The 22,394-nt window shown below is 41.2% G+C and overlaps 1 protein-coding gene across 1 annotated transcript in view; it reads right to left on the minus strand.

Moving 5' to 3' along the window:
- The window catches only part of LOC306886019 (ALK tyrosine kinase receptor-like), a gene marked incomplete at both ends in the record, with an annotated part of 458,617 nt that overhangs the window by 270,421 nt on the left and 165,802 nt on the right, over positions 1-22,394 (minus strand). The window contains one exon of the mRNA XM_079442870.1: positions 1,995-2,108. Coding sequence (XP_079298996.1) covers positions 1,995-2,108 — 114 coding nt within the window. The remainder of the gene's footprint in view (positions 1-1,994; positions 2,109-22,394) is intronic.

Here is a 22,394-nt window from a genome sequence, read left to right on the forward strand (position 1 = left end):
GGAAGGGAAGAAGTGTTGCATAAACAGCCGTTTGTGACAGCTCTTGGCAACGGCACAGCTAAATTATGGCAGACAGTCTGACCTCTGACATAAACTGTGGTACTTCAGAGACTTTCATTGTTGTCTGAGCCCTATGGGATAACTGACAAGGCCATTCACCGCTTCTCCCTGATATGAACAAAGCCCCAAAGAGTTTTATTCAAGCTCTCGCAGGTGATATGTGGATTTAGATTCATTCACCCATGGAAACAAATGTGCAAACTCGTTTTTAACAGTTCCCCAGCTGTTGCTTATCATATTCCATTACCATAATATTAAAAAGTCCTACTTAGTATGTTATTTTTAGAATTTTTTGCTTCTATAATCTGACATATTTCAGAGTGTAACAGGACATTTAGCTGAGAATATATATGCACACATAGGCATTACACGCTGTACCAGAATGGACTCCCATTGATTAATAGTGGTTGGGGTTGAAAAATAGGAGAATTTCCCAAAAAGAAAGCTAATCTATCTTTCAAACAGCATGTTCTGTGTAGGGTTGTGGGAATGCTGGAGTGTCTCATGCCAAAGGCAGAGAAACACCCTAGATGGATGGCCATTCCATTACAGACATAAGCTACATTGATTTGTTTTTTCATAATGCCCTTCCCTCCATCTAGTTGACTTGGATGTAAGTCATTGCTAACACTGCACTAGTGAACACTCGAGTGGCAAGCCCTTGATCACTTGGAATAAAAAAAAAGTACTTAATTGCATTAGTTACTTTTTTATGGAAAGTAATGAATTACATTGCTTTTGTGTCACTTTTTATTACCTGAGCTGGACTTGCAAAAACCCCAGAAGTTATCATTTTGGCAAATGTAAAGGCCTTTTCACACACAAAGAAAAACTAATAAGCCTCCTGCTGAAAGAAGTGCCTCTGCACCTCACTCCCAGTTTCTCTCAACACTTGGACAGGAGAGGTGTCAGTGTATAGTAATTTGAAAAAGTACTAAGATATTTTCTCGTAAATTTAAAAGTAATGCGTTACTTCACTAGTTACTTGAAAAAAGTAATCTTATTATGTCACTCACGTTGTTTCCCCAACACTGTTTATTATTTACATTTAATTTCCTTATAAATTTGTGAAAATAAAGGTAAAAACAAAATGCCTTTTCTTAATACCATTAAATCCAATATAGGTAATGTTAAAGCCCTATATGTTTTTTTTATATTCTTTATTATATTTTATTTGTGTTGTGTTGTGTTGTATTGTGTATTCTATTCTTAAAAGGGTCAGTTGTTAATGCAGTTGACTATTAATTTAATATCTACATTATCTGACCCATGACATTTGTTGCATCTGGTTGATCCAGTTAAATAATATATTTACCTGAATAAAACCAATTAATTAATGTTTCCAAAATGTTTGCCTACCTTACACATCATTTGAATGGGATTATAATTTAAACATTTGTTCTTTTTATTTTAAATACTTATGATGTTCCTGCACATTTATATATTGTAATAATATTCCCATGACTTGTTATTTCACTATACTGCTTAAAAATAATTACTGCTTCCCTTCAAGGCTGGCATATACACTGCTTAAAAATATGATCTTATAATGCAGCTCGAGGTAATCGTTTATTGTAGATTACACTTTGGAACATTCTCAACAGCATTGCACTTAACCAAGATATAAAAGCATTGAATGCATCTTAACGGTAGATTCTGAATGCATTGACTGCACAAGACTGATAGAGTTTCTGGGCTCTCTTCTTTAAAACATCCTTTTAGATGTGGCTTGTTACATCATTTGTAATCCTTACAGCTTGATGCTTACTGCAATTTCAAGACCAGGCAGTCAAAAGCTATGAGAGCGTGTGTTGAATGAGAAATGGACATTTATGCACACTGACAACCAACTGCCTACACGCATCACATTCGGAAAGGTCTGCCTTTGTCTCTGAGGTCAAGAAGCTTTATGATACTGATGCCGGGCGACTTACCTGAAGTTGATACAGGATCCTCAGGGAAAGTAAGCTCATCCTCTGCTATCCAAGAAAAGTTCCAGTATTTGGGGGCGTTGGCGGGGTTTCCTGAGTTCGTGGATGAGGGCCGTTCTGCAAACAAAAGTAGATTTTGCCATCAAGGGCCTTTGCAAATATACTGCAGTGTCATAAAAATGACTGAACAAGTTAAGCCTTATGTGATAGAGGCATTATCTAATCTGTGGAACATTTTAGATTCTCTCTGGGGTTAACTTTTCTTCAAGGGCAGTTTTCTCTAAAACCTCCCACATAGAAAATTGAGAGCTTCAAAGAACAAATTTGCCTACTAGAGAATACAGTACTGCACTCTAAGGTGAAATTGGACAAAAAAAAAAAAAAAAAAAAAAAGGTAAAGAAAAAAAGAACAAAAAAAGCTAAACACACAGACACAGATGCATTCCAAATAAAGATTTGAAATCCAAAATTCTTAAATAGATTTAACATGCTTTTATGCTTTTGAAATTGAATTGCAGTATTTAATGCACACAATGCTCTCTTTCACAGAATTGTCAGCATTTTACAAAAAATAAAAAATAAATCTCCCTTAATTAGTTTTACTTTAGTTGTTTGCTTATTTCAATCATCCTTCATTACACACCTGCAAAGATATTGCTGACACAGATCATTTGTTTATGGAGCACTGCTTGTCTAAGCTAATTTGAGGATCAAGAACCACTGCAGGTTTCTTTAGGTCATACACTATTTATATCAACACATATTTTATCTTTAGCATTTAGTTTTTGTAACTTGTGTATTTAATTTTCTGCATTATACTGTAGCTCTGCCCACCAACTGTCTTGCTCCTTTGTCAGGGGAGCAAATAATGGATTTCTGTAAATCGTCAACATAGTAACTGAAACAAAGAGTATGTTGTCAGACATACATGTCCTGAATTGCTGTAAGTATCATATTGGCTATAAGGGAATCTTTGTTTAGATTTTCCAAATTGTATGTTTTATCATTGCATGTGTTTATTTGGGTCTTATCTATCCCATCTATCACAGCATAGTCATTTGGATACAATTTTTATTCCATACTTTTTTTTTAATTTATATTAAATCTCCATTATCACTCCTAGAGAAACTTAGAGCTTTGAATTTGGAAACTGATTAAGATTGAAGAGTGTCAGACACACCATTAGGTATCATATTCAGGTGAAAAGAGGAAACAGCTTGGCATAAAATTCACAATATGAATCAGCAGTGGCTTAGATTACTTGAGTAATTGAACTTTATTACTAAGCTTGGGTATCAGGGAATTTTATTTGAGTATCATTATAATGAAAACTGTTACTGAATTACATTCCTAAGGTAAGAAAAGAAAAAAAAAAAAAAATATATATATATATATATATATATGTAGATATACAGTGGTGTGAATAAGTGTTGGCCCCCTTCCTGATTTTTTTTATTTTATTGCATGTTTGTCACACTTTAATGTTTCAGATCATCAAACAAATTGAAATATTAATCAAAGATAACAGAAGTAAACACAAAATGCAGTTTTTAAATGAAGGGTTTTTTTTATGAAGGGGAAACAAAATTCAAACCCACATGGCCCTGTGTGAAAAAGTGTTATGTTAAAACATAACTGTGGTTTATCACACCTGAGTTCAGTTTCTCTAGCCACACCCAGGCCTGATTACTGCCACACCTGTTCGCAATCAAGAAATCACTTAAATAGGACCTGCCTGACAAAGTGAAGTAGACCAAAAGATCCTCAAAAGCTCCACATCATGATGAGATCCAAAGAAATTCAGGAACAAATGAGAAAGTAGTTGAGATCTATCAGTCTGGAAAAGGTTATAAAGCCATTTCTAAAGCTTTGGGACTCCAGCGAACCACAGTGAGAGCCATTATCTACAAATGGTGAAAACATGGAACAGTGGTGAACCTTCCCAGGAGTGGCCAGCTGACCAAAATTACCCCAAGAGCACAGCGACGACTCATCCAAGAGGTCACAAAAGACCCCACAACAACATCTAAAGAACTGCAGGCCTCACTTGCCTCAGTTAAGGTCAGTGTTCATGACTCCACTATAAGAAAGAGAACGGGCAAAAATGGCCTGCATGGCAGAGCTCCAAGACGAAAACCACTGCTGAGCAAAAAGAACATAAAGGCTTGTCTCAGTTTTGTCAGAAAACATCTTGATGATCCCCAAGACTTTTGGGAAAATACTCCGTGGACTGACGAGACAAAAGTTGAACTTTTTGGAAGGTGTGCTATACCTTGATTATTCTCCATACCTTCCAAACAAGGCAAATTAATAAAAAGCTAAATTGGAGAGGGAATAAAGGGAGTTTGTTTTGGACTATAAAACTGCTGGCGGGTTGAGATCTGTCACGGGTCATTCTAACCTTTGTGGATAGTAATTAAAAGTGTGCTTTGTCCAATACTTTATAAGGCCTCAGAGGAGCACAAGTGTACATATACTCTTTAATCATTCCAAATGACCATTAAGAGATAATCAATAGTAAACAAAAAACAACTTTCATGAGTTATTAAAGTGGAGCAGAGATCAGTGCTTGAGACTGCTAGGGTATTCAATGGACCATCAATGGGAAACATGGCCTACAGCTCAGGGCACTGACTGGTAGTGATTGTTTAAAAAACACTCCCTATACTCTCAGACTGTTATTGTTCACACCAACCATTCAACTGGCTCTTCACTAAGTAAATTCGACCTTACACTCACTACAGTACTGTAAAGTCTTTAGATGCTACCGCCTCTACTCTAATCAATCAATACATCAATACAATCAATGCATCAATTCAATCAATATCAGTCAACACGAGTTTGTATCTCACAATTCTGAGAAAAGAAGACAGAATTATGAGATGCTATAAACTTGCAATTGTGAGAAAACAAAATCAGAATTGCAAGTTTACATCATGCAGTTCTGAGGGGAAAAAAAAGAGAACAAGTCAAAGTATTTGTGAGATGAAACGTCACAATTGCCTTTTTAAATTTTTATTCAGTGGGGGAAACAAACGTTCATAAGAATGGCTATACTGAAGTTGAGTAAATTATTTTCAGCTGATGATTTTAAGCTAAATAACTGTGAAAACATTACTTTATATTTGAGAAAAAAAGGAATAAAAATTGCATAAGCATCAAGTAAAAAACAGCTAAAATCAGTCAGTGTAGTTTTAACAACAACAATGGGCTTATAAAGACTGATTCCTTACTTAACAGCTTATTATTCCTGCCTGAAAATCATGCCATTAGTTGAGTCAGAAGTTTACATTGGTTGCAGCATGTTACATCTCAGTTGGCAGAAGGTAGTTTTGTATGCAACCATGCCTGATGTAGCCAGTATGTCATGGTTTCTGTGTTTCTGACATTTGCACTAATGGCCATTCGAGAACTCAAGTGTCGGATATGCTTTGGGCATATTTGTAATTAAGTTTGCTGACAATTCTCTTATGGCCTCCCAGCTGAAATGATCAATGTTAATAGTGAATATAGAAGGCTTAGCTAATGAATGTTTTCATAATAACGTTGCTTAGTCAATTCTTATTTTATTTTTTGCATTTTTTTTTTGCATTCTTTTTGAATCTTTATTTTTTATGTAAATTAAAAAAATAAATACATGAATTACATATTCTAAATAGTGTTTAACACTGAAGAAAATTAGGTTTACTTGACTATCCATATACAGCTTTTATTTATTTTATTATTTATAAATAAATAAATGTTGCATACTTTTATTAGATTTTTCTCTCCTTGTGTATAGTTTTTTCTCTATCATACTATACGAGTTATTAAAAAGGCTGCATGATGTACCAATAAGTATATACAGTCTCACTGCAGTTTCTAAAATAAATGAACACTGGAGGCAGTAAAACTCTGACGCCTTTTATTCCTTTTCACACAAATTTACAGTTTCGATTAATAAAGCAATACATTTAGATTGAAGTTCAAATACCACCGTTGCATCAATAAATACGTTTTTATATCAGTTTTGCAGTTGTCAACACTATCGGGTAGCTTTAGAGTTAGGTTTGGTGTAGGGCATATTTCCAACAGGATAGAGCATTAATTTTTAGCGACGGTCCCCGGTTCTGAACCGCCGCAATACGTAACTAAAGCAGCGTAATAAAAACACAGCAATATGTACCTATATCAATGTAATAAAAACGTGCCAAGGTTTACGTATTAAACCTGTGTTTTAGCGCCACTAAAAAGTGCCCCCAGGTACGTTTATGTCATGAGACCAGTTTGGATGTTTCAAATATGATACTCAACAACAAATACCCATGCATGCATGGTTTTATGGGGTAATTCACAAAGCTTTCAACACATTTGCATGAGCATTTCACATTTGTTTCATACTCTTTAAGCACTGTCCTTAAATTTCATCCTGCCAGTGGTCAAAAAATGCTTTCCATTCATGATGTGACTGCCCATGGCTGGTTACTCCTCTGTCTTTGAGAACTCATGAGCTCTCCATCATTTGATCAATGAGGCTCAGCTTTAGCTCTGCACCCGCTCACCCATCATCTCTCGTCATCCACCAGTGCTCCAATCTCAGGCCTGCTCGGCCACAACACTCTTTCTTTCCAAATAAATAAATAAACACACACACGCTTGATAAGAAGCACAACCGGGTGAAGTAAAAGACATGTTTGATAGGACATGATGTAGTGCTGTTCTAGTGGGTTTTGTTTGGCGGCAGTGCAGTGATCCTGAAATAAATTCAATTACCCGTAAAGGGCCGTGGGGGAAGTTGCACAGGAGGCCTTCTCTCTTATCAGATCCTCTTAAATATCAGACCACAGGACAAGCTGATATGACTGGGCAGTTAAGAGGTCTTTAAAAAAAAAAAAGCATCCGACAACTATAGTCTGTAAACACTGAAAGACCAAAAATCCTGTCATAATTTACTCACCCTCATTTCATTCTAAACCCCAATTATTGTATGTATATCCTAAAACAACAACAACAGCAGCAACAAGCGAGAGAGAGAGAGAGAGAGATAAGGATACAAAAGTTGGTGGTACTTTAAACTTCAACTTTCATACTAATAGCATCATAAATGTAATTAATTTACTGTAACGTGTCAGCTAAATTAAAAGGAATCTAAATGATTTGACCAAACCAAATGAAACAGACCAAAAGTCATCACAAACTAACATTCCACCAATGAGATCCACTTAAATTTATAATGTACATGTCTGCTTAAATTCTTAAGCCAACTACAGATGAACAGTGTCAGACCAACAGACCAACATTGAGGATGTAAGTCATGGATGGTGTTTAGCTAGCAAACAAATAAATAAATAACTATTATGATGTTTTAAGAACCGTCCCAACCACTCATCTTATGCATAATGAAAATAATCTTTTTTTTTTTATTATTATTATTATTATTATTTTTTATATAATACTTTATATTCTTATATCTTAATCTGGGAAACAATTGTGTTCTCACTGCTTCACAAAAGGTACTGGGACATTTCTCATCAGGCATTAGACAAAACTGAAAAGGGCTGACTTCATTTACTTGATGAGTTACTGGTAAGTTTATTATTCATAACATTAACATTTTTATAAACTGACAGTACAATACTGGACAATGATGCAATCTGCAGAATTTACACTTAAATTATGAGACCGTGTTTCCCATACATTGATTTATTTGTGGCACCAGCCACAATATCAAAACTGACTGCCACAAATAGATTTTCCAAAAGTCTTTGACTTCGTTGAATAAACATGAGCACTGCACGTTTCAAAATATCACTGTATTTCTGAAGGAAACCGACTGTCTTCAGAAAAATTTGGATGTCATTTTCATTTAATCTTGCACGTAATATCTGATAAAGCAGACGGCAGAGAATTAATTTGCATATATATGTCGCCACAAATAGAGTGTCTGGGAAACACTGGACTATGGTATAAATAAACTCAACTGTATAACAGTTTCACTGCAATTCATGTTATAATGTTAGAATTAAAGAACAATAAACATAATACATATTACCGTTGCACTTATCTGTACATTGTAAATGCAGTTATGTTAAGCGGTTGTTGACATCCTATCTAAAACGTGATTTAGCCAAAAAACAAACAACCAAACAAAAAAAACTATAACATTATCACTCTAATATGTCTTGCAATATCTGTGCGTGCAAAGGTTCTGCGCAATCCTCTTGTTCGATTTTCTTGGGGTCTGAATCCGGCTCAAACTGATATGCCAATAATGACGCCATCCGGAACTTGCTGCTTTTGCGAGTGGCAGGAAAGTACTGAAACATGTGCCTTGTCCAAATACCCACATTTGTGGTCTTTGCACTTGACCACTTGACTTATATGACGTATTTCGCCCAAATGTTCAAGTGAGGATGAAGACCACAAGAGTGTGTCGAACTTTTCATTTCCTGTTGGGACACACTTATAGTGTTGTAAAAATGCAAGTGTTTACACAGCTTTATTTTAATTTTAAATACTTTGCATTTTAAAATCAGCTTCTAAATGTCTGTTCAGTAGTCACTATAACATGACAATTTAAATGTGTGGTGCTTCTAATTAAATGATAAAAAGCAGTTGCAAATGTTGTACTAAATATCACTAATACTCATCTTTGCACCAATAAAACATAAAAACACAGTTTTTCTACCAAATTATTTGTAATATCTAATTATTATATTAATATTTAACTTGCATTAGAAAGGTTTCCGTGACCTCTCGCAAGATCTCGGCAAAAAGTCTCACGATTTATTTCCAGAACATGATGCATGATGGGATACACTTAGCTTCGAACACCGCTCCGAGTGTGGATTTAGTGTGCGTTAATAGCACTGAGCTTTGCCATTTTTAAAACCTGGGACAGTCTTGCTCACTTACGTCCTGTCGCGCGCATGTGCTCTCAAGTGGCCAAGACCGCAAGTGTGGGTATTTGGACAAGGCAACCGGCTGTTCGCCAATCACAATGCACTGGGACAGCCAACCAATCACAACACATTTAGTTTTTTGGAAGGCGGGCCTTCATCAAACCCGGAACTAATCGAGCCTTTGTGTCAGGCTGGGGAGAACGGTATTGTAATAATGTAAATTATGTGAAAAATAATGCGTTTTTCGAACCACCAAGCATGACAGCATGTTCTAGTACACATCCAAAACAAAATCAGACATTGTAAAAGAGTGTAATAGGACCCCTTTAAAAACTTAAATATATTGGATAAAGTTAATATCTTCAGATAATATGTTTCTCCATGACAGGAAGGAAGGAATGAAAAGACTTTCCCTCAAACAACCCCATAATTTGTTTGGACAAAAGCATCTGTTAAATGACTACAGTCATATTACAATTCTAGGGTAACACTTTAGTATAGGGACCAACTAATCTCTCTATTAGTGCAGGCCTATTATTAACATAATGGCTGCTTATTAGTACTTTTAAAGCACATATTCTGCATGAACATATTCTACATCCCTAATCCTAACCAGTACCTAAATTTAACAGCTACATCACTAACTGTTAATAAGCAGCAAATTAGGAGATTGAGGCAAAAGTTGTAGTTAATGGTTTGTTAATAGCGAGAATGGACCTTAAAATAAAGTGACCAATTCTAGCAGCAAGTACAGATCCAACTGCAAAATATAAAAAATAAACCGGTCCTTTAATCTCAGTGTTTTGGATGGGCACTTGAGGGAAGCTGTAGTATTTCACACATAATATCAAGGTCTGAACCGCAATGTTAATCACACATACGTGTCCTTCAGACATGACTGTCACAGAAAATGAGGAAGGTGAAAAATAGGGGAAAATAGAGGGAAATTAGAGTAGAGTAGAGTCTGTTATGACAAGTCGTGAATTTTGAATGGGTTCACACAAACCCCCATGAACCATTTTTTTTTCTGCCCATCATTCCTATAGCAGCAGAGCATAGATATCACAGCAGCTGTCTCCGTTTGTATTAATTAAGATTGGATGTGGATGCATACATTAAGTCTCTTATAAATTGATTACCCATCCACTCCTGGCGGGTCATTACATTTCCGTTAAAGCCTAAGACTAAAGAAAAGGGGAGGAAAGAAAGAAGAAAAAGAAAAATGTCAGGGGCTGAATTAAACACTGATGCTGCCACAGGGGCGCATCGATTTTTTTTTTTTTTTTTTTTTTTTTTTTTTTTTTCAGGAAACTGCCTGAACTTCCTCTGCATTCTACACACGTGGATTCAGAGTCACCTGACCTCCACGTGCGCACCTGATTACAGACATGCACTCCTTCATTCCAGTCAGACCTATCAGCGGGGTTATGGATCACTGGAGTCTGAGAATTGAGAGTCGGTCCTTATCAATTCACTTCCTATGATCAATGCATTGCTTCAAGTGCTCCAATATAAACAGGCTAAACTACAGGAAATCCAATTAAACGAGCATGATTAATTACCAAGCTAATATCAATGGTAATAACTTGATATGAAATATACAGTGGCTTTATCCAAAAGGTTACACAACCGTTTGGAAGAGGCAACCTAAAGCTAAACTTGTCACATTTGATGTTGTAAGTCTCAGACAAGATCATAGCTAATCGCTAACAGAAAGAACCAGCTATTAAGCAAATATTATCAGGATAAATTCAGTTTCTTAAACCACAAAGTGTTGCTTTAAGACGGGGTTATTATAGTTGACTAAAACGAATTGGAAACATACTAAACATTAACAGAAATTAAATTAAACATGTAAAATAATACATACAAACCTTAAAACTGATTGTATTTCAGATTTCCATTTAGTTTAACTTGATGTACTACAATAAGTACAACTAAAACTCATAAATGAAAAAAAAAACGAGCAGTTATTTGTCAAATATGTGTGTTTTTAAACTTAATTGTTAGCTGTTTACATTGAGAAATTGTTTACTCTGAAAGGTAATGGGTCTGTGTTGTTTGAAAGTCTTTCCTGTTGACCCCAACATTGGAATCAATCATAATCAGTATTTATTTTAGGTTTGTTTATTCAGAATGCCATGTCTAAAATTAACACTCGACTTTTTGCCAAATGCAAGCAGAATTTGCTTTGGTGAGCAAATGAAAGTCCTGTTAAATTGCAGCTTCAAACAGAAGACCACTCATTTGTCTGATGCATTTTTCACACAAAACTGGAGAACACTTTCTCAATTTAGGAAAATTTCCTCTGATTGGCTGGCTTCACACAACTTCTGGGAGTAAGGCCATATGGATGACACTAAATCTTTGAAAGAGTTTGGTCGCATATTATTTAAATGTGTTATTTCCCATGGTAGTGTAGCTAATGATCCCACAATGAGTGCCATAATATAATACTGTACAGAATGTTGAATTTTAAGCTAAATAATTACACTACACACACACACACGAAAAAAAGATCAGAGATCCCAATGACTGTAATAGTAATAATAATAACAGTCATAAAAAAAAGTAAATAAATACCACTTATTTTCCCTTTAATTTTTAAAAATATGTTCATCTTGCATAATCCTATAATTTAGGCTATATTTGATTTTTCCTGTTTGAGTTCAGTTTGACCCCATCAAAAATGCACTGTGCAAAAATACAGTAAAGCAGATTAAAGTAGACAGCTGGCAGCAGTGTATTTGTACTGTGTGTACAGATGTGAGAAAATCTTGATGGAAAAAATCATGCATTTATTAATGTTTAATATCCAGCGTCACTGAGACTCCAAACCGGTTATGCAATATTTTTCATGAAGTGCAGTTGAGATGTACAGTATTTATGCATTTAGTTTATAATCAGTTATCAAAAGATTAGGAAAATTCATGAAGTGTCAATCTGATCCTTCGATGTGAAATTTATTTCTAGAGATTAAAATGACTTTCTTAAGGTCTCTCGGAGACTAAACAGAACAATGAGGGTTATGACCTGCGTTTAAGCTTTTAGGAATTAAATAGTATTGGTGAAATGACTTACAAAGGCAGTATTAAATGATTTGTTACTACTTTTTTCTTTTCTTCGTCTTCTTTTTTCCTCTGCTGTGTATCAAGTTGGTCACAAATGTCAGCTTGCTTAATGTGAGATAGCAGGGTCACCTTTACCCATCATAAAATGTGATCTGGTTTATGATTTCTGTCACAGAAATGCAATAATGCTCCACCAAAACTGTAACTGTAACAGTATAGTTCTATGAAAATGGGAAAGATACAATACTATCTCTGTTTTCCTTTTCATCCATCCATCTGTCCATCCAAGATACAAAACAATATGCCTGCAGTCTTAGTGGAGGAACCCTAGCCAGGGAAATCTACACTAAGCTGTTTGAGGTGTGGGAATGATTTATGTGTGACAGCGATGTTATTGCTTTCTGTGATAGTAATAGTGCTTGAAGACGTTTTGACAACAGCAACAAATTCAAAGGCTGGCCTTGAACCTCTGAACTTATGAATGGGTATTTTATACTGTGTATCCCAGAACGTTCTTCCGTAATCAACCCAGGCTCATTGGAAAAGCATGTCTATAGCAACATTTTTGCAAACTATTACTTATTTGTAAGTTTTGCAACCCATTCAAAGTTAAATGTACAGTGACTTGCACTAATGTGCAGTAAAAGCACGTTCGGTTTTATTATTTGAATCTGGCAATGTTTTATATTGTTGGTTGTTGCACGTATTGCAGCAGCTTGATAATAAAATGTCCGGTGAGTGTCACTAAATGTTTCTTGTTTGAAAATAACCACTTACACTAAACCTAACTAATAATGGTAACTGTAACAACAACTGTATGACATTTTAGCCAGCTTCTACATTTATTTGTCTTCTCTTTTATTCTGACTCGTGTTTCATGAAACTAGTATCAAAGTCTCCACATCATTAATACAATGTTGTACCGGGTGAGCTACTGAACAAATTTACCATGTTAAAAAAGCTGTACATTTGGAGCTGGTTTTGCAATTATTCCAAACATTTAAACGGTAGCATTTTTTTTTTTTTCAATGAGCCTAGGTTGTGAGTAACTGCCATAAATAAATAAAGGCCTATCAGCAATTATATTACATGGTATGCAGTAATTATAAACTGTTAACAAAAAGAATACATTTTGGAATAAACAGCACTTGAATAAACATGATCATTTGGAATAATTTTGGAATAAACATGATCATTGTGACGTTTAAGAAAGTGTGTCATAAATGGTGACTGTGACTAATACGGTGGCTTTGGGGGACACAAAAGAAGAATTTGTGCTGATCAAACACAAGTCGACAACACAACCAATTAACCCACAAAGTCTGTTGTCAACTTCTGTTTGCTCCACAAACGCTGTTGTGTTGCAGCCTCAAGGGCCACTGCAATCTAATTAGTGTCAGCAAAGAAGAGAACGTAAACTGAAGCGATGAGATTGACCCACATTTCAGACTGAGAAAACACCTTGTTTTGATTTTCTGGAAAGCTTATTATCGCAAGCAGTCACGTAAATTGTCCAAAATGACTGTTCGGCAAGCAGCCGTTCATCTCCATTGCCTCTGATGTTGAGGAAGTCATTGAAGGCATGGACACACCATTGATCAGCAAAGCTAATGAGGTGATCTATTCCTTAAATCATTGCTTGCTTGTGAAGTGGTTTAGATTTTGAGCAAATAAGCTAACCATGGCCATCAATTCATTTTGAGAACATCTGTCCTAATGTTCCACTTCAGTAGTTTACCCAACAGGCATTAGAGCAGTGAAGATCAAACACATCTACCTCATCATTTAGATGCTCAAAAGGTTTGACAGCTACATAACGCCACAGTGGAGCTCATCTGTGACTATAATGATGTAGCTGGCAATGAGGTGCGAATAACTCTAAGGTGGATGATGATAGAGTTGATGTTGAGTATGTACATAGATGATGATGATGATGATGATGACAATGATGATGATGTTGAAAGTGGTGCACGACAATGGTGATGACAGGGTATGGGCATCTACGTTGCATGACCACCCTGAAAAAGTAGAGAAAATGACAATTAGCTGACAATTAGATGCTGTAAATGTAGGACAGATCCTAAAATTTTATGGTGAAATCCAATACAAACAGTGTGCGGAGGAGGAGGTTGGTGTTCAGACAAGTGTCCCTAGTGGCTGACATCGGTTCCATCTGCTGCAAAATATATCTCATGCCTTCACTATTCAGAAAAACACCACCCAGAAAAATTTGATGATTAAGGAGAACAATACGTAAAAGTGGAACCTTTTGTGAGAATTGTGCCTGTGGGTAAGATGTGCCACAATCTAGTTCTTAATTTAAGCCATTGGTCAGCTAGCAGCACATTTATGAAATTAATCGTATTTGTCATATTTACCACTCTTCACATTCAGATTTATGTAGGACACAAGCAGGACAGCATCTTCATGTCTTCTCCCAATGTTTCAAATCAACTGACACTCGTTGTAAATGGTCAAAAGAGCAAATTTCATCTTCCGCACATGCAAGATATTAAGGCTATATTTGATATTGCGGTGACAGAGAAAGCAAAACTAAATTGCTGGTGCATATTAAATGCACTATACGAATTAACTTGACGTGCCTTAGCTAAGTCTAAAATTGTACAATTAAAAAAAAATAAAAATACCTTCACTTTGAAACACTTTTTTTGTGACACTCTTAATGCATTTCATTTGTTTTATTTATATTTTAATTTTATTAAATCCAATTGATTACACTTGCACCTCACGCACTCACAAACAACATTAGTTCTAGCATTGCTAACTTGACATTTCAGCTATTCATCATCAAACTGAAATGCAGTCAACCACGATAAACCATAGTAAAGTTTAGCTATCAAATGTTACATGGCAAAATGGAAACATTTGTATTCATGTCGAATAAGAGCCATTTCAGTTTCATTATAAATAAATTAATTTTAGCTTGACATTTGTATGCTGTTTATAATGAATGTCACTATAGACTGAGTTTTATTTTATAGTTTAGTATACACTCACTGGCCACTTTATTAGGTACACTTTACTAGTACCGGATTGGACCCCCTTTTACCTTCAGAACTGCCTTTTCTTCGTTTCATAGATTCAACAAGGTGTTGATTTTGGTCCATATTGACACGATAGCATCACGCAGTTGCTGCAGATTTGTCGGCTGCACATCCATGATGCGAATCTCCCGTTCCACCACATCCCAAAAGTGCTCTATTGGATTGAGATCTGGTGACTGTGGAGGCCATTTGAGTAAAGTGAACTCATTGTCATGTTCAAGAAACCAGTCTGAGATGATTTGAGCTTTGTGACATGGTGCATTATCCTGCTGGAAGTAGCCATCAGAAGATGGGTACACTGTAGTCATAAAGGAATGGACATGGTCAGCAACAATACTCCGGTAGGCTGTGGCGTTTAAACGATGCTCAATTGGTACTAAGGGGCTCAAAGTGTGCCAAGAAAATATCCCCCACACCATTACACCACCACCACCAGCCTGAACCTTTGAGACAAGGCAGGATGGATCCATGCTTTCATGTTCTTTATGCCAAATTCTGACCCTACCATCTGAATGTCGCAGCAGAAATCGAGACTCATCAGACCAGGCAACGTTTTTCTAATCTTCTATTGTTCAATTTTGGTGAGCCTGTGCGAATTGTAGCCTCTGTCTCCTGTTCTTAGCTGACAGGAGCGGCACCCGGTGTGGTCTTCTGCTGCTGTAGCCCATCTGCTTCAGGGTTCGACGTGTTGTGCGTTCAGAGATGGTATTCTGCATGCCTTGGTTGTAACGAGTGGTTATTTGAGTTACTGTTGCCTTTCTATCATCTCTAACCAGTCTGCCCATTCTCCTCTGACCTCTGACATCAACAAGGCATTTTCGTCCACACAACTGCCGCTCACTGGATATTTTCTCTTTTTCGGACCATTCTCTGTAAACCCTAGAGATGGTTGTTTGTTAAAATCCCAGGAGATCAGCAGTTTTTGAAATACTCAGACCAGCCCGTCTGGCACCAACAACCATTCCACGTTCAAAGTCACTTAAATCCCCTTTCTTCCCCATTCTGATGCTCGGTTTGAACTTCAGCAAGTCGTCTTCACCACATCTAGATGCCTAAATGCACTGAGTTGCTGCCATGTGATTGGCTGATTAGCAATTTGTGTTACCAAGCAATTGAACAGGTGTACCTAATAAAGTGGCAGGTGAGTGTATAATTGTATGGCTACTTATTTTTCATTCTTGTTCTGTTCTGAATACTAATAAATGTAAAAGGTTTTTTTCATGGAGTGAGGGGAACTAAATAGGTTTTATACTGTTTATAATGTTTGTGATTTTTTTTTTTTCGTTATATTTACGGGTATTTAATAAACATATTTATGTAATTGTTTGCAATTACAAGTTTTGTGGGTGTTTTTGGAGTAAGATCAATTTCTCTTTCAAGAGATTACTTCTTTTTGGCTGGGTTATGTTTCTCTATGTTGTAAACTATAGGGGCAAGGGTTCTAAATCGGGGTGTTTTTATGGGTGTGGTATATAAATTATAATTGCCGCCACAATTTTACCTTACGCTCATTCGTAAAATGGGATTACTCAATGTCAGTACATTCATTTTTAAAAGCAATTCGATTTTAGGACATTTAAGACAGTTTTATGAGTTTCAGATCACATTGAGATGGCAAAACAACACAAACACATATTGCTTTGAAAAAGCCCTTTGTTATTTTGCACAATTATGCAGATGAACACCAGATCTTTGAAGCCAACCTTATCCGTAAGAGGGGAAATGGATGTAGTTTTTTTTTTTTTTTTACATATTCCTTAATGTTTTATTAATGGGTCAAAGAACTACATAGCCCACCCACTCTTGTTACTTAAGGCTGCACACCATACTGCTGCTAATACCTAATGAAAGCACAATGATGTTTGGTTAAAATGCTTATTTATAGCACTCAAACTGTCCTAATTGTTGGGACTGTTGAAATTGTATGCCTCTGAATTCAGTCTCTACAGTCCCTAATGCTTATTACAAAGAAACAACCAGATCTAACCAATGAAACCAGTCCCCCAGTGTCACGAACGGGCTAGGAGACACGGAGGAGTATAGTCAATACAAGGTTTATTGGGATTAGTGCAAGGGTGAATGCTGAATGGAGGAGCGGGAACAGGATCCAGGAAGGGAAGCCGGCGGTGCGCACTGCCGCGGGGAGGAACAGGACCAGGAAGTGCCAGGAGCGGTGGAGAACAGGAGCGGTGGAGACTAGGAGCGGTGGGGATCTGGAGGTCTGCAGGCAAGTAACACAAGGTTAGTAGTCAGGCTAGGTTCGGGTAGTGAACGGTAGACCGGACGAGGAAGGAGTGCTTGTGGTGAGTGGATATAGTGCTGTTCATTAGCCGTTGACAGGTGCGGGGAATCAGTACTCAGGTGATTGGGATCTGGCTAATGAAGGTGCAGGTGACTGTGATTCTCTGACATTACCCCCCCCCCCTCCAGGGGCGGCTCCTGACGCCCTACCACGGCGACGGGGGCGGCCTCTGGGTGCGGGACGACTAGGGTGGTTGCGGTGGAACTCTTCGAGGAGCAAGGGGTCGAGGATGTCGTCCCTGGCCACCCAGGATCTTTCCTCTGGGCCATACCCCTCCCAGTCCACCAGGTACTCGAGCCGGGCGCCCCGTCGCCGCGAGTCCAGGATGTTGCGGACCCGGTAGACCTCAGCCCCATCGATCATCTCCGGAGGAGGGGGTGCGTCCGGTCCTGTGGTTCCTGGGGTAGAGGGGGAGAAGGGTTTGAGTAGTGAGACGTGGAAGGTGGGGTGGATGCGATACCTGGGGGGGAGCTGAAGCTCATAGGTGACGTCGTTCAACTGCCTCTGGATCTTAAACGGACCTATGAAGCGGGGACTCAGCTTTTTGCACGGCAGGCGGAGACGGATATCCTTGGTCGACAGCCAGACCCGATCTCCTGGCTGGTATTGGGGGGTTTCGGATCTCCGGACGTCCGCAAAGCGTTTATGTCTCCGCACTGCCCGCTGAAGATGGATATGTGCTGAGTCCCAAACCCTCTCACTTTCTCGGAACCAGTGGTCCACAGCTGGAACCTCCGCTGGTTCCTCCGTCCAGGGGAACAGAGGGGGTTGGTAGCCGAGCATGCACTGGAACGGGGTGAGACCGGTGGTGACCTGACGAAGGGAGTTCTGTGCATACTCGGCCCATGGGAGAAAACGGCTCCAGCTGTGCTGATCGGGGGAGCAGTATGACCGGAGGTAGCGTCCGAGCTCCTGGATCTTACGCTCAGTCTGGCCGTTGGTTTGGGGGTGATAGCCCGAGGACAGGCTGACAGTGATTCCCAAGAGGCGGAAGAAGGATCTCCAGACCCGGGACACAAACTGAGGGCCACGGTCCGACACAATGTCCTCCGGTAGGCCGAAGTTGCGGAACACATGGTGGAATAGGCATTCGGCGGTCTCCAATGCCGTGGGCAAGCCCCTGAGGGGGATGAGTTTGCAGGCCTTGGAGAAACGGTCCACCACAACTAGGACACAGGTGTGGCCCTCAGACTCAGGGAGGTCGGTGACTAAGTCCACACCGAGATGGGACCAGGGCCTCTGGGGAATTGGCAGGGGAACCAGTTTGCCTGCGGGCAGGTGGCGAGGAGACTGGGACATGGCACAGACTGAGCAACCTCGGACGTACCTGATGACATCCGCGGTCATACCGGGCCACCAGTACCGAGCTTGGAGAAGGGAGAGGGTTCGTTGGCTGCCTGGGTGTCCAGAGCCCGGTACTTCATGAGCTGAGCCCAGAAGGGTGAGGCGCTGGGAGCGGGGCACATAAGTTTTCCCTTCTGGGCCTCCCTGCGGGGCGGGTTCGGTGAGAGTGGCGTCACGGATGTTGTCGTTAAGGTCCCACTGGATGGGGCTGACTATGAGGGGTGGAGGGAGAATAGGCTCGGGGTCTGTGGGTGTTTCTGGGGCATGCAAGCGGGAGAGGGCATCGGCCTTGGTGTTGCGGATTCCGGGGCGGTAGGTGATAGTGAAGGAGAACCGAGTGAAGAAGAGGGCCCAGCGTGCTTGACGGGGGTTTAAGCGTTTGGCATCTCTTAGATACTGGAGGTTTTTATGGTCCGTGATGACAGTGAAGGGGCAGGCGGCTCCCTCCAGCCAGTGACGCCACTCCTCCAAGGCTAGTTTGATGGCCAGCAGCTCTCGATTGCCAATGTCGTAGTTTACCTCCGCAGGGGACAGCTTCCGCGAGAAGTAAGCGCAAGGATGGAGGCTGGGAGGCTCGTCGTGGTGTTGGGACAGCACGGCCCCGACTCCCGTGGTGGAGGCGTCGACTTCCACGACGAAGGGGATCTGGGGATCCGGGTGGCGTAGGATAGGGGCCGTGCTGAAGGCTTCCTTGAGCTGTTGGAACGCTTCGTGGGCTTCGGGGCTCCAGGACAGAGACTTGGGCTTACCACGGAGCATGGAGGTGAGGGGTGATGAAAGTCGACTGAATTGACAGATGAACCGTCGGTAAAAGTTGGCGAAGCCCAGAAAGCGCTGTAGTTCCTTGACCATTTGTGGTACAGGCCAGTCCAGGATAGCTTGGACCTTCCCCTGGTCCATCTGGATTCCTTCGGGACTGATGGTATAGCCGAGGAACTGTACCTTGGAGCGATGGAACTCGCACTTCTCCAGTTTTAGGTAGAGCGGTGCTCTCTGAGCCGCTGAAGGACCTGCTCAACGTGGTGGCGATGTTCGGCCAGGTTCCGGGAGTAAATCAGGATATCGTCTATGTAGACGATCACGAATTGGTGGAGGAACTCCCGGAACACCTCGTTCATGAAGCCTTGAAAGACGGACGGTGAGTTGGAGAGGCCGTACGGCATAACCCGGTACTCGTAGTGCCCAGATGGAGTGTGGAACGCCGTCTTCCACTCATCGCCCGCCCTTATCCTCACGAGGTTGTACGCGCTTCGCAGGTTCAACTTGGAGAAGATGCGGGCCCCACGGAGTTCCTCGAGGGCGGCCGGGACCAGGGGAAGCGGGTACGGGAGCTTGACTGTCTGATCGTTGAGTGTGCGGTAATCTATACAGGGCCTCAAGCCTCCGTCCTTTTTGCCCACGAAGAAGAAGCTCGAGGCGGCGGGGGATGTTGATTGCCGGATAAAGCCTTGTTGAAGAGCCTCCTTGATGTACTCCTCCATTGCCTTGCGCTCCGGGATGGACAGGGGGTAGACCTTACCCTTAGGAAGTTTCGCTCCAGGCAGCAGGTCAATGGCACAGTCCCATGGCCGGTGCGGTGGTAGGCGAGTGGCTGCCTGTTTGCTGAATACATCCTGGAACGCCTGGTAGTCAGATGGGACGGTACACTTCACCTGGGGCTCAGGACTTTCTACCAGAGTGGAACAGACTGTCAGGGGGGCGGGGTTCCTGGGGATTTTCTGTACTGACTGAAGGCAGGACTGGGAACAGAACTCGCTCCAGCGAGTGACTTCGCATGGATCCCATCTGACTACTGGAGAATGGAGATTGAGCCATGGGCGTCCCAGGATGATATCCACCGTGGGCCCCTCCAGTACCAGAAAGGTGATGGACTCCTCGTGTAGACAGCCGACCCTGAGTGTCACGGGAGGAGAGCGATACCTCACTCTACCACGCCCCAGCGGCTTTCCCTGGATGGTCTCGACTCGGAGCTCCTGGGGTTGCCGCCTCCGGGGGAGATTGAGGTGGGTTAGTAGGGCTTGGGAAATGAAGTTCCCCGAGGAGCCCGAGTCGACCAGGGCGGAGACTGTAAGAGAGGAGTCTGGGGTGAGGAGTTGTACTGGCATCAGTGATAATGAGGAAATATCAGGTTCGATTTGAAGGGTACTCACCGCGGGGCGTGGAGGTCGAACGGGGCATTCCCGGATGAAGTGTCCTGGTTTCGCACAGTAGAGGCATAGGTTGGCCGCGAGGCGGCGCGCACGTTCCGTGCGGGAGAGGCGGGCGGTGTCTACGAGCATGGGTTCTGGTACTGGGGAGCTTGCAGCGGGTGAGGCTGACGGGGGGGCGGACTCATCCTCGAGGCAGGCGGTGAGGCGTTGAGAGATGCGAGAGGCGCGTTGCATGAAGGTTTCTAGTCCCACGCTGTCATCGTAGATGGCCATCTGGGCGCGCAGGCGGGGATTCAAGCCGAGGCGGTAGGCACTCAGTAAAGCTGCTTCGTTCCAGCCGCTTGTGGCCGCTAGAGTGCGAAACTCCAAGGTGTAGTCATCCACGGTCGCCTCTCCTTAGCGTAGGCGAAGAAGACGATCCTGCACAGAGATGCGTCCCGCGGCGACTCCGAAGACCTCCTTGAAGTGGCTGGTGAACGCTTCGTAGGAGTTGATGATGGTGCTCTGCGCGTCCCAGATAGCCTGCGCCCATAGCAACGCCTTGCCGGACAGGAGGGAGGTAAGAAAAGCCACCTTCGATCTCTCGGTGGTGAACTTACGGGGTTGTGCCGCGATATACAAGGATACTTGAAGTAGGAATCCGCCACACCCCGCCGCATCACCCGCGTACTTGGATGGAATGGCCACGGGACTCTCAGAGGCAGGTGGTGGGACAGGTGGCGGAAGAAGGGAAGCCCGGAGAGTATTGACCAACTCCTCCAGCGTGTCGACGGCCGTGGGTGGCCGGGACTCCATGACACGCGGTGCTGTATTTGGTCCGGTCTTCTGTCACGAACGGGCTAGGAGACACGGAGGAGTATAGTCAATACAAGGTTTATTGGGATTAGTGCAAGGGTGAATGCTGAGTGGAGGAGCGGGAACAGGATCCAGGAAGGGAAGCCGGCGGTGTGCACTGCCGCGGGGAGGAACAGGACCAGGAAGTGCCAGGAGCGGTGGAGAACAGGAGCGGTGGAGACTAGGAGCGGTGGGGATCTGGAGGTCTGCAGGCAAGTAACACAAGGTTAGTAGTCAGGCTAGGTTCGGGTAGTGAACGGTAGACCGGACGAGGAAGGAGTGCTTGTGGTGAGTGGATATAGTGCTGTTCATTAGCCGGTGACAGGTGCGGGGAATCAGTACTCAGGTGATTGGGATCTGGCTAATGAAGGTGCAGGTGACTGTGATTCTCTGACACCCAGAAGTCTGGGAGTGGTTTATTTACCTCTGAACTGTGAAAAGAAAGCAGCAATAACGCAGCCCTTTGCTACTGTAAAATACGATTATACAGCTGGGAGATAACATACTGAGGCGAACATCGTATACACTCCCTGCACTCCTGCAGATGTTATTGCTTGTACTGAAAAGCACAAACTGTATTTTATGAGGGGCATCTAAAACTAATTAATGAAAATATGAGGGCGTGGTATTTAATGCATTTTATGATTGAGCAGATTTGACTATGGAAAAGTAATTTCTTATCTAAATCCAAATTAGTAACACTGGGAATTCATATCTTGTAAATATTTCAGTTTTCACAACATTTCAATTAGACCA

The sequence above is a fragment of the Barbus barbus genome (assembly GCF_936440315.1).
Source record: "Barbus barbus genome assembly, chromosome: 20".
NCBI classification, from domain to species: Eukaryota; Metazoa; Chordata; class Actinopteri; order Cypriniformes; family Cyprinidae; genus Barbus; species Barbus barbus.